Source organism: Rissa tridactyla, chromosome 1 (genome assembly GCF_028500815.1).
Source record: "Rissa tridactyla isolate bRisTri1 chromosome 1, bRisTri1.patW.cur.20221130, whole genome shotgun sequence".
Taxonomy (NCBI): Eukaryota; Metazoa; Chordata; class Aves; order Charadriiformes; family Laridae; genus Rissa; species Rissa tridactyla.
The window spans coordinates 120,900,862-120,913,072 of record NC_071466.1 but is presented as its reverse complement, the minus strand read 5'-3'; the positions used below and the strand labels follow the sequence as shown (position 1 = coordinate 120,913,072).

General features: G+C 38.5%; 1 protein-coding gene across 3 annotated transcripts in view; it reads left to right on the top strand.

Annotated features, from left to right (window-relative positions):
* The window catches only part of EPHA3 (EPH receptor A3), a 231,365-nt gene that overhangs the window by 165,839 nt on the left and 53,315 nt on the right, over nucleotides 1–12,211 (top strand). For all 3 annotated transcript variants that reach the window (XM_054185699.1, XM_054185695.1, XM_054185708.1), the window contains one exon: nucleotides 5,538–5,662. In XM_054185699.1, the coding sequence (XP_054041674.1) occupies nucleotides 5,538–5,662 (125 nt within the window). The remainder of the gene's footprint in view (nucleotides 1–5,537; nucleotides 5,663–12,211) is intronic.

Genomic DNA, 12,211 nt, shown 5'->3' with positions numbered 1-12,211 from the left:
GAGAAAGTAAATAGTAATGCAATCAGAGAAGGTTTAAAATAGTGCAACTCCTGCTTTCTGTGTCTGTGAGCAGGCTTCTGTAATAAACCCCTTCAATGTTAATCCACAGACTAGAAGTTGGAGATGTAAAGGATCCAAGGACAAGAGTAGCAGTTCATACAGACATTGTGTTCATGCGATCACGTCATGGCGGTGTGGCGTCATTATACTGATTTGCGAGTCGTTGCATAGGACTCTGTCACAAATTGAATGTTGGTTGGTAGTGCAACGGTTGGATGAACCTAACGTTAGAAAGGCTGGTTCACAAAGCCCCAGATGTTGAGTTCTCGTTGCGCGAGTGAAATGTGTATGTGCAGCGTTATGAGCAGTGCCGGACCCAGCCATGCACGGGCGCCTAATGCTTGCACCGGGGTGAGTTCCCTCGTGTAGCCTGACTCTGTGGATGTGAGTTTCCTAGAGAAACTACGTCTAAGCGAGAGATCAGTTTGGTATTTCCACTTTAACTCCAACAATAGTTTTGTGGTTTGGACAGTGGAGCCCTCTTAAGATTTACAGATTTGGGTTTGAGTCCCGGTGGATCCTACTGTCAGAGGCTGCAGATTTAATTTTCAGATTACGATCTTTATTTACTGCTCTTGTTCCACATTACCTCCTAGAGGCTTCATAGACATTAAATAAAATTTATGCATTATATCAGATGACAGTATTATGATTAGATAATCATCAGTTTTCTGCAGGAAAAAAAAAAGGAACAAGCCTTCCATTTATTCATCGGTGCAGAAGAAGTTGCAATTTGGGTAATACAGTCAGTTCTGCTGGCTTAGATATGTTCTTGGTCACCATCTTTCAGCATAGCTTGGAATATTTTACATTCTAATGCTGATAGCTGGTTGTAAGCAAAAGCTGGAAGTGAGCAGGCCATGGTTATTTTAGAACGAGGTCCTTCCCTAAAATATAATTTGTGATCTAGAGACCTAAGAAAGAAACAACAGGACTCTAAATATTTCAGCAGTTGTACACACGTGGCTTCCCAAAGTTAATACTGAGTTCTGTCTGTCACAGGACAGGGAATTTACTTCCAGTATACATCTGTAAGCCAGTCACATATGAAAACAATAACCAAGAAATAAGGAAAAAGTCAATAAGGAGATTTATATACAGGTGCTATTAAACTGGAGGAAAACAAATGATCTGTTGGGGTCAGTTTCGCTGGGAAATCAGTTTGAGCAGAGTTTTATTGTTCTCTCTGCTAGGTCCTTCATGTTATTTGCTTGCACCTTTAATAGTCATGAGTGAGGAGGTTTTTACACTTGTGAGTCTAAGCTCCCTGGATCATTGCGTTCGTTGCCTTTTCAACGTCCACATTCCCAGTTGTCAGAAATGCTACCTAACAGCATTGAGCGCTCAAAGTACATTTCCCCTTGTAACTCCAGGGAGTTTTGAAAGTTCATATTAACTGCTTAAACTAGTCATAAACCAGTTAGCCTGTAGTACCAGACAAATAGTAACCAGCTGATGCATAAAAATGCCACTATATGCATTCATGTGACTTTTGAGAATAAACCTCTTAGTGCGTGGCCACACAAACCTAAATTATAAAAAAAAACCCCAATTCTTATTCGGTGAAGAAGTTAAAAGCACTAATACATTAATCAAAACAGCAATAAAAATGTAAATATATAGAGGTATACATACAGTACATGGCATAAGCTTTCTTTGCTGGTCTGCAAGACGCTGGACTGTTTGGAATACATAGTGTCCACAGCTCGGAGGCTCGGTAGCTGTTGGAGTGGCCTGGCCACAAGATTTATCCAAAAATCACTGAAACTGCATTTATTCAACTTCTTAGTCTAAATAAGTACTCTTTTTAAGTTTTACCTTGAAATGTGTATTTTCTAAATGATATATTAATTTAAACTAATTTTGTGTTGATATTGATGCTTTAATATAATTTTTAAAACTTCTGTTTATCTAAAAATCTTAGTAATGTGTCGTTTTTGGCTAAGCCATAGTGACAAGATTCTTTTTGTCAATGGGAGCTGCAGACATTTAAAATATTTGTTGCAGCATTCTGTTGTTGCGCAATCTAATTGTCTTTCAATTTAAGAAAAGAAAATCCTGGAACTGCAATGAAAAATGGATATTCTAAATATGAAATACTTCTTTTCTGTAGCCTGATTTTGAATTCTGTCTCATTCTGCTGTAGTTATTTAGTGGTGTTCAGGAAATAGGAAGCTCTCAGGTCCCTCTTTCTCGTCCAGAAGACTAAAACATACAGTTTTTATAAGAATCACTGAATATATAGTCTTTATATGCAGATAGTTTGTTTTGGTTTTATGCGCATCACTGCTCATGGTGGTGCCTTTGTTGTTTAACGGTTTATAATGTTAACTTCCTTTAACTGCAGTTTCTCTCTTTGCTGGAATTTCAGACTTTTCCAAGTGAACAGTAAAATACAGTTGCTGGTGAGGAGGGAGGACTAGCTGTGCTGCAAAATGGAAACTAAGGCTGACTTCTACTTTGGGCCAGAAATGGTTGCTCTGAGATTAACATAGCTTGCTTGACTTGATTGGAGGTAGTCCTTTTCTGCTTCATAGGATATATTCAAGAACACTTGAGAAAAACAAAGAAAAAAACCCCACCCTATTTTTAAAATAAGTATATATCAGAAGACGTTTTAGAACACAGGTTATGTGTTTTGATGTATTACATTGTATTCTAGGGATGCGTACATGAAGAAATGAATGCAAATTAGTGCAAATGTCAAGCTGTTCATCCTAAATGCTCCAAACCTGAGCTGGGGCCGTAGGTCAGGAAGGCGCTTCTGTTGTCATATGACCGTCCCTGGGCAGGACAGTACGTACTTACAGTTTACCTTAATTCTTCCTGTATCTTAAATCTATTGACTGCAGTAGAATTAAGCATAAAGTTAGAAGTCATCTGGACAATATGTTGTCTTAAATTACCAGTACAGTACATGGCATAAGCTTTCTTTGCTGGTCTGCAAGACTCTGGGCTGTTTGGAATACATAATGTCCGTAGCTCGGGGGCTCAGTAGCTGTTGGAGTGGCCTGGTGTGCAGCGCTGTGTTGCAGAACTTGGATCCGTTCTGTGCATGGGATTAAAAGTGCCTAAAACTTCGTGTTCCCTGTGATTATCCATCTCCCCTCCATTTGCCCATGCGGTGGGATGCTGTCTCTTCCAGACACTCTGTATGTGTAATTTCTAAGCAGCTTTGGGAACCCTGGGGATTAGAAAAGGTATATGAATGTTTTATAATGTTATTGATAACTGCAGAACAGACGCTTTTCTAATAAACTGCTGTGAGATAAGTTACTGGTAGCATCTGTGGAGATGTGTGTAAATGAGCTCAAAATAATTAATACTGTGTTAGAAGAAAGCTTTTTTTGAAGCACATCTGTATTGGAGCATATAAGATTATTTCAGCCTGCCATGAGAATTTGTTATAGTACAAATTACCATAATTTATTAGCAGAAAAGCCATTTCTGTTAATCATGTATTAATTATTCATAAAATCTGTATTAATGTTACCTTAGTGGGAAGGGTTACCAGCTGGGGTACTGAGCTTGGCAATCTATTCACATACAAAAAAAGATGAACAGCTTGTCTTAAAAAGAAGACATAAAAATGACTTACAAGAACATAAAAGCAGCGAGCATGTGTATGTGAGTTAACATAGAGCTGGCTACGGTAGAATAGTCCAGCCAGCTAACCACTTTGTATTTTGGCTGTAGCACTGGTTTGTGCCTAAGTGGAATTCAAGTAGAATTACTGAAGGATGTTGGTTATAAACCGGTCCTGTGTACCTTGCCCTGATGCTTTTCAGCTCTTCAGCAAGCATAGATCTGGTGAGTCCAAGTAAAACAGAAAGAGGCATTTTCCCATTCTACTTCAAAAAAACCAAAGACGACAACTAAAGCCCCAAAATAACTCAAAAATTTGATTTCAGTAATTTAAATTTAGGATAAAGTCTTCCTGCTGGGGAGAAAAAAGAAAAAGCAAAAGACCACAAAAAAAAAGCATTTTTGCAACTTTTTAATCCTCTCAGAAAGCTATTGTGAACCATGTGACATGTGAAAGTGCTGCTCAGAGGATGTGTTTCAACCCAGAACAAATGTGGAAGTGTGTATATATGTATTTGCTTGTGTGGGTGTATGTAGCTTCCTAGATGTTCTACTCAATTAAAGGAGGATGTCAACATTTAGATTATGACTCAGAGCTAGAAGGTACGTTTTGGTGGAAGTTTAGCAAAATCAAACACAGAATGAATTTTCCAAAATTTATTTTAATTAAAACTACTTCCCCCCCCCCCCTGGATTTTGAAAGGTCTCTTGCAGGGATGAAAAGCCAAAGAGAAAGGGCACTGGCTAACGTATGCAAATGTGTAATGCTTGTAAAGTGGCTCTAGTTTTATATGAACGGTAAAAGCTTCATAGGATTCAACTGAAATAAAATTGTTTAGATCAGCTAGAGCCTTTTTATTAGGACAGCACAATGTTGAACTTATAAACACATTTGTTTTACATGTTAAGATAAAAGGCTGTTTCCTGGTAAAAGATCTTTTTTTAAAATGACAGTTACAACCTTTAATGTGTGATCTGTAACCTATCGTCTCATGAATTTTGGCCAAAGCCATGGAAGAAAAGCATTTGGAGTGGGAAGCCAACCCAAAAGAAACAGAAAACATAATTAAAAAAAAATGCATAGCTTTCAGTGAGTCCAGGAAACCTAGGCCTGGTCTTGGAACAATGCACAGAGCTGTGTGGTCTAAAGCTGAACTGATGTTCAAGAATCTTAGGTAATTATGATTTCTTTTTCTGTAACGTTGGTAGTACTTCCAAGTTTTGGGTGGTGGGTGAGCCTGTGGCATGCAATCAGTTGTCACGCCTAACTGATTAATACAGATCAGAAATGAGGTTACTTTGCAGTTTAGATGTTTTTCTTCAAATTTCATTTTCAAAGAAATGTGGTAAAGGAGAAGTGTATATGGGAGCAATTTGTATCTGGAGAGCTTACCAAATAATATTATGAAAGAGGCTGTATTCTGCAGAATGCTGATAGTTACGACTAGCCGTGGATACCGGGAGGTCCTTGTACGTAATGCATCCCAGCACCGTTTTACACTTGCATATGAAAATGTTATCAGAGTTCTGCAGAGTCTGGTAATGATAATACTTCAGCATTATAACAAATAGGTAGTGCTGTTATTTTGTTCTCTTTTTTAGTATATCAAATGTATTTCATTGCTTACACTGTAGTAGCAGATCGAAACCATCTGCTGTCTTGCCACTGGTCCACCAGTCTAACAGAAAAATCTCAGTTCATTTTCCTTGAGGCCAGCATGCTTTAAGGCATGTGTACTAGGACTATAATCCAGCTGCTGAATGTTGACACAAGTCCAGACCTATGCTCGTGAGTCTTTTAAATGGAAAACGGCACTCTTTGCCAAGGATTGGAACAGAGATAAACTCAATTTGCTTTTCTCTCTTCCCTCTTCCCCCCATCCCCTTTGCAGCTCCATCCCCCATCACAGTCATAAGGAAAGACAGGACATCCAGGAACAGCGTGTCTCTGTCTTGGCAAGAACCTGAACACCCCAATGGGATCATCTTGGACTACGAGGTCAAATACTATGAAAAGGTGGGAAGAAAGATTGAAGGGGAGGTTTTTGTGCTGGTAATGAAATGTAATTTCTGTAATGAAATGGTTGCATCTTGCCTATGTTAAGTATTAGAGACACCTCTGTTCACTCACTCTCTGCCTCCATAACACCAAGTGTTGACACCTTCAATTTTTGGTAAGGAGAACTTCCTGAAAATATGAAGTGAAATTAAGTTGTGCTGTCTACCAACTTCATCCCCAAGCGTATCAGAACAAATAGAGAAAGTAATGTGGACAGGCTGTAATACTTTTTTTTTTTTTTTCTTGAGTACAGTTTACTTACTCAGTTCTGTTATGCTGTCAGTGTTCATACATTTATTTGTCAGCATCTGTGTGTTGGTGCTTCCCTGTGGCATAAGCATCTTTTACACAAAAATGATTTGGAACAGAGATGGGCAATCCTTTTAGTGACTGGTTTGCACTGTGAAAGTTTCCACTTTTTATGAATAACTGAATTCTACATACAATTTATGTAAATAACTATGAATCAAAGAAAATCTGCTATTAAATAGTCTCTGCTTTATATTGACATTTTCTTTTATTTACAACTGTTGATTTCTACATCATATATAGATCTGTATTAGAAAAAAATAAATCATCTTAACAGAATGGGGTTTTTTAGTAAATATTACTGGTAGAATTAAAAAGACCATAAATTGTTGCGAAGATTGCGAAGAGCGGTATTAGCCATTTTTAGATAGAATATATTGCTACTGAATTTGACAAACTTTTTCAAAGCGTGAGAAATAATGATGTAGCATTTACTAATGCTGTTCGTATCTAGAAATCAGGCTTGTATTTCCTATGTACCAGGGAAGACATGGTGCCAATATCTACCTAGAGGTTGCTGTTAAAAAGACTCCATGGGTAGTCAGTTACTCTTCAGAAAGTTTTCTTGTGGAGTTTACCAGTGGGACAATCTGTGTATATATTGATAGACTACACCCGATCTCCAGTCAAAGAATGGGGACTAGAAGGCTATATTTTGAAAAGATTTCTCCCAAATTAAGATGCCATCTGATTTTGGGTGGGGTTTTTTGGTGAGCGCTTGAACCTTCAAAGACCTCGGTAAAAATCTGACCGTGGGTAGTACTGCTGATAAAAGGGGGAAAAGAAAGCTTCCTAAACATCTCAGCTCAGTCTCACCTTATAGAGCAGTAGCCTATGGACTTTCACTTTGGTTTTTTTTCTGTTATTTCAATGGGGATAGGATCAAGTCCAGATCCTAGGCTTGAGAAGTAAAAGAGAACTGGCTCATACATCAGGTTGTCCTTATTTGTACATCCTCACCACTGAAGGGACGCGGGAATTATTTAGACTCTCTTGTTTCCAATTTTTTTAAAGAAAAGAATATAGATGCTGCTTATAAGTAAGACTTGCAAGAGGTATGTAGTCACAAAGAGCCTATGCCTGAAGGACCCCAGAGCTTCAGCAGCTTTTCACGGGCCAGGTTATTTATCGGCATGATTAATTTGTGCTTCATTTGGGACCGACCTGGCTGCGCTTGCTGCTGGTGACTGTACCTTTGTTTTCCAAGAGCTGCGGAAGCCCTGTCTCAGCTCCATTTCCAGTCTCGCCTGGGTGGCTCTGCACAAGGACCGCGGAGTGCAGGATGGTGCTGTTGTGTGCGCAGACTGACCGTGCGGCTGCTGTTCCCAGCGAGCCTATCCAGCCTTGTGGGGCAACTGGTCATCATAAGACAGCTTCGTAAGACAACCAGTCTTATGAGGCCGATCTTGCACATGTGTTTCTTCCCTTTGAAGTCTGTGATCAAGAGTTCACATGCACCAGACAGCTTTTAGACCAACTGCTTGACAATAGGAGCCAGACCATTTAGAGCAAAGGGTTTTTAAAAAAACAACCTTCTGACACCAGTGTTTTTAATGTGTGGTCTGCGGCCCCTTGGGGGGTCAGAAGCCTATTCTTCAGGGTTTATGAAAGGTAACTAAGAAAAGCAAATCTGTTGTCAGGAGGCTTTAACTCAGTGCCCTTTTTTAGGTCTGCAAAATGAAAGAGGTTGAAAACTACTACTCTGTACATGTTAAACTTACCTGAGGTCAGAGCAGCCCGTGCTGGACTGTTACTCTTCATTTCTTCTCCAAACACCTTCGGAAGATGCTGCTTTTCAGTCTGAGATGTCTAAGCAGTCACCCCCCCTCCCTGTCCCGTGTCATCGTCGTCCCCCCCCACCCTTTTGAAAAGAGAGATTTCTTTTTAAACTGGTCCAGCCCGTTTGATTTTCTCCTTCAGAAATCATCTTGGTTGTGCTCATCAAAAACCCCACTGCTGTTAAGCAGCAGCTGCCAAGAAATAAACCCTTCACAGTTAGCAATCTGGGTATTTCTCCTCACAAGTCATACCTGATTGCTGGTAGATGATTTATGTTGAGCCATTTTTTTCACACCTGCTTGTTTTTTACTTGCCATACCTTTTGTAATCTCTTAGAAATTAATAAATGCAGCCTTAATAGAGTAATACAGGTCAGCCCAATTCTATCATACACCTTGGCCCTGCAAATGTGGCTTTTTTTTTTTACTTTCTTAAGTTGTTTGTAAATTTCAAAGAATGTGTGATATTTATGGTCAACTGCACGTTAGTGATATTCAGGATGTTAGAACAGATTTGGAATAAAGATAGAATGGCCTGTATCTAAATTATGATAGCATGTAGTTATTTTAATGCATTAGTGGCATAAAGTATCTGGAAAATACTTATTTTCTGCAATGGTAATTAATTAACCTAGTCAGGTTGGTTTTTTTTTTTAAATAGTGATTTCACTTGTGTAAGGAAGAGAGAATAGAGCTTTATGTGGTGTTTCTAGAGAAATTAGGAGCTACAGTTTTGGGAAACTTTTAACTTTTTGGAATGAACCTGTGGGGTTCTAATGCATAACATCGTGAATTGAGAGTGACAGATTTTCAAGCTTACTGTTTGGAATAGAATTTTATTTTCTGTAAAAATATATAGGGCCAGTATATATTCTGAGGCCCCAGTTAGGATTTATTCAAAACATTTAAAAGAAATAAAATGTTCTTTCAGAGTAGTACTTTGTGGAACTTCGGGGCACTTATTTTATGTTGGAGCATAACATTTTATGTTACGTTAATGGTATGAAGTGACACCCAGTCTAGTCCGTCAATATAATGCTTTGCTGGATTTTAACTGTCCCAGCTATCAAAGTGTATGTATAACAAAAGGCTGGTTTTGTTTTGTTTTTTTCTTACACAAGCAGATAATTTTGTCCTTGCTTGCATAATTATGTTCTCTGGAAGAAGTATCTTGTCATGCAAAAAGCCCTTGTCTCCTAAATACCACACATAAACTATTAATTGCTTCATTTAAATGTGTGGCTTAGAATTATGATAACTAAATTGCACACAATTTATTAAGGTGAAGTCTGCTGCAAACAATGAGTGAGGTTTCATTGCAGTGTCACATTAGTAAAATAGATTTGCCTTTGCCATCATTGAAATAGTGTACTCAGTAGACTGGTTAAAGCCAACAAGTAAATAATGATATCTAGCTCTTTCTGAGGCTGAAAAACTAAATTATATGTAAATGCACTTAGTTGCTTTTAAACCCTCGTTATTCTGGCTTTGAGGGTAGGTAGGCCACATATGTTCCACAGGGTTTGTAGGAACTGTCATATTGACGAAAAGCTCAAGGCTGGCACTGGTGGGAAGCAGTATCTTTGGGACTGTGGGTTCCTCCCAGAGATGTGTAGTCTGGTCTGCCTCTCAAGTGTATGTGCAGATGATGGAGAAAATGTTCTTCCTCGTATAATATAAACACTTACTGTACTTATCTGAAAAAGGACATACTGTTCACTCTCACTAGTACTGCCACTATAAATGTTAAATGTATCCAAAATGTGTCTTTTCTAAAACATAGTTTAAAATTATAAAATGTCATTTGCAAATGAGACACTAACGGCAGTGGGATTTGCTTCCCAGTAAAGACTGTGTCTGGTAAACTATGCAGAAATATTCAGGAAGAATACGCTTTGTGCATCCAAGTTCAAATTTATCATCAGACAGAGTGTTTGATTAAATTTCTGCTTGGCAAAGACTGACTTTCCTTTTTGTATATTCCTTCTGCTTATGGCAGCTACAGTGCTGTATCTCTGAAGTTTTACTTCATCCCCAAGAAAGATAAACTTGGGCTTTTATGTGGTGTTTCACTGATTTGATTACTAGTAACATAAAAAATGACTTACAAAATATGTGTGTAAAAAGCTTACCATAAACTAAGATACCATGACATCCTCCATACCATTGTTTTAAACGTTTATTTTCCAAGTTCCATTGCGGATTATTAACAGACAGGGCCATGACTGTATTTTCCCTTGCACGTATGTATCTGCACAAGAAGGAAATGTTTGCGTTCCATAAAAGCAGCCTGAAGTGAGATCAAAATGAATGTCCAGTCATAGCATACACAAAAGATTTCACATTTTAAAAGACAAGATTATTATGTCTTTGAAATTAAAATAGTTGCCTACATTCAGCTGAATGATGAGATAAGGAAAGCCTGCAAATTATAATACTAGGCCTTTGTTAGTTCAAAAATAAATAATTTTACACAACCCTGTTAGCTCATTAGAATGTCTTCCTGTAAGTTTTCTCCCCTGAATTTATAACAGAAAACTTTTTCAGAGAGGTATCGAGAAACCATGAGGAGGTCCAATGCTGACTTCCTTTTTATTCTTAGTGTGTAATGAAAACGGGCCATGGTAAACACTTCTATAGTCATTCTCTGAAGACTAGGTCCAGCTCACCCTATTTGAGGTTTTGATTCTGGATGGTAACTTTTAGGCACAGGCTTTAACTGCCTTTTTTTTTTTCCCCTTTCACTGTGATTACTCATATGCATAACGTTGAATATTGTGTGGAGATTCTGGCATTTTCCCTAACTATGGTGTAAATGTTTCTGTTTCTCTCTATAACAAAGCCTGCCAAGAACAGGGTAGTTAATCTTTTGTAGCACCAAAGTGAACAGTTTCTGATGTCAACCTACTAACTTAGGATAAACCTAACTTTCTTACTCTAGACAGCACTGCAGAGCAAACACACTAAAACAGCTCTAGTCAGTTGAACTTTTCATGTGAAGGTGAGATGGCCTTGACAATGAGTGTGGTGAGTATTTGCCAACCTCTGCACTTGTGCATTGGCACTTTAGCGTTTTCAGAGTTAAACGTGTTAGTACCTTGCAAGCTAACGCAATGCCATAAAACATAGTGGGAATTAGGTGAGATTGTTTGCATCTGACATACGTTAACTAACTCAGTTTCTGCTTTCAACCAGGCAAAACTCAATGGTTTTAGTGTATTTCTGCGTTCAAAGTAAAAGGGCAGCATATGAAATCCCCACCACCTCCCGAATAAAAAAGCTGGTCGTTGCAAACCTGAACAACTGAGATTCTTGCAGTCCCCACGTGTGTGGCTGCTGTCCAAGATTTTTTCTGAGGTGATTCCAGCTGCCATTTTTAGGAAGCCAAAAATGCTTTTTTGGTACAGGATGGCTTTAGTACAATAAGCAATACCTCAGGCCACAAATGCATGCTTAAATTTTTAGACTATGTGCTTACAGTGGAACTGGGACGTACTTCTATCAGAATTAGTTTTTTATACAGTGTGAAGCTGTATCCAAACTTAGTAAATTACAAAACGGCCCATTTCTTAATTATATAAAAAGTCGTTATGTCAGAAATAGGTCACTATTAATCAGAGTGTGGTTTTGAGCATATTGTTTATACTGGACATACACCTTGCTCTATAGCAAAAAGCAGTAAGGAGCACACACACGTTTCCTTTCTGACTGCTAAAGCCCAAGATTCACTCAGGAGCAAGTTCAGCGGGATTTTGCCCAAATGAGGATGGATGCATCAGTCTCATAGATTTTTATAGCGTGATAGAAAACCAGTTATATTTGCCTGTTCACAGAGCTGAGGTGAGGAGCCTGAGTGGAGTTTCTCTTCTGACTGTTATAAAGGTAAACACTGTCTTGTAAAATGTAAGGCAGTAAAAACTACATCCTGCAATAGCTCTTCAGGGCCCTAAAATGTCTAAGTTGGCTGTTTACATCTTCTAGTTCAGTGCTATAGGACAGCAAATCTGTTTTATGGTTTTCAAATAACATTTTAATTTTCATTTTCTTGTTGTATTACACACTATGGATAAAACAATGCAAAACCATTTAATGAAATGCCCCATCCCTGGAAGTGTTCCAGGCCAGGCTGGATGGGGCTTTGAGCAGCCTGGTCTAGCGGGAGGTGTCCCTGCCCATGGCAGGGGGGCTGGAACTGGATGATCTTCAAGGTCCCTTCCAACCCACACCATTCTATGAAATGTCATAAACTCAGCATGTCTAGAATTTGATTTTTAGCAGAAGGCCGTAGAAACTCTAATGATTTTGAATTCTTGCTAATCAAAAGACTTTTAGCTGATTGAAAATGAATGGCTGTACAAGCATTTGTCAGGGTATAAATATTCAAAAAATATACTGGTGCTCTCTAGGTGATATGTAGTAA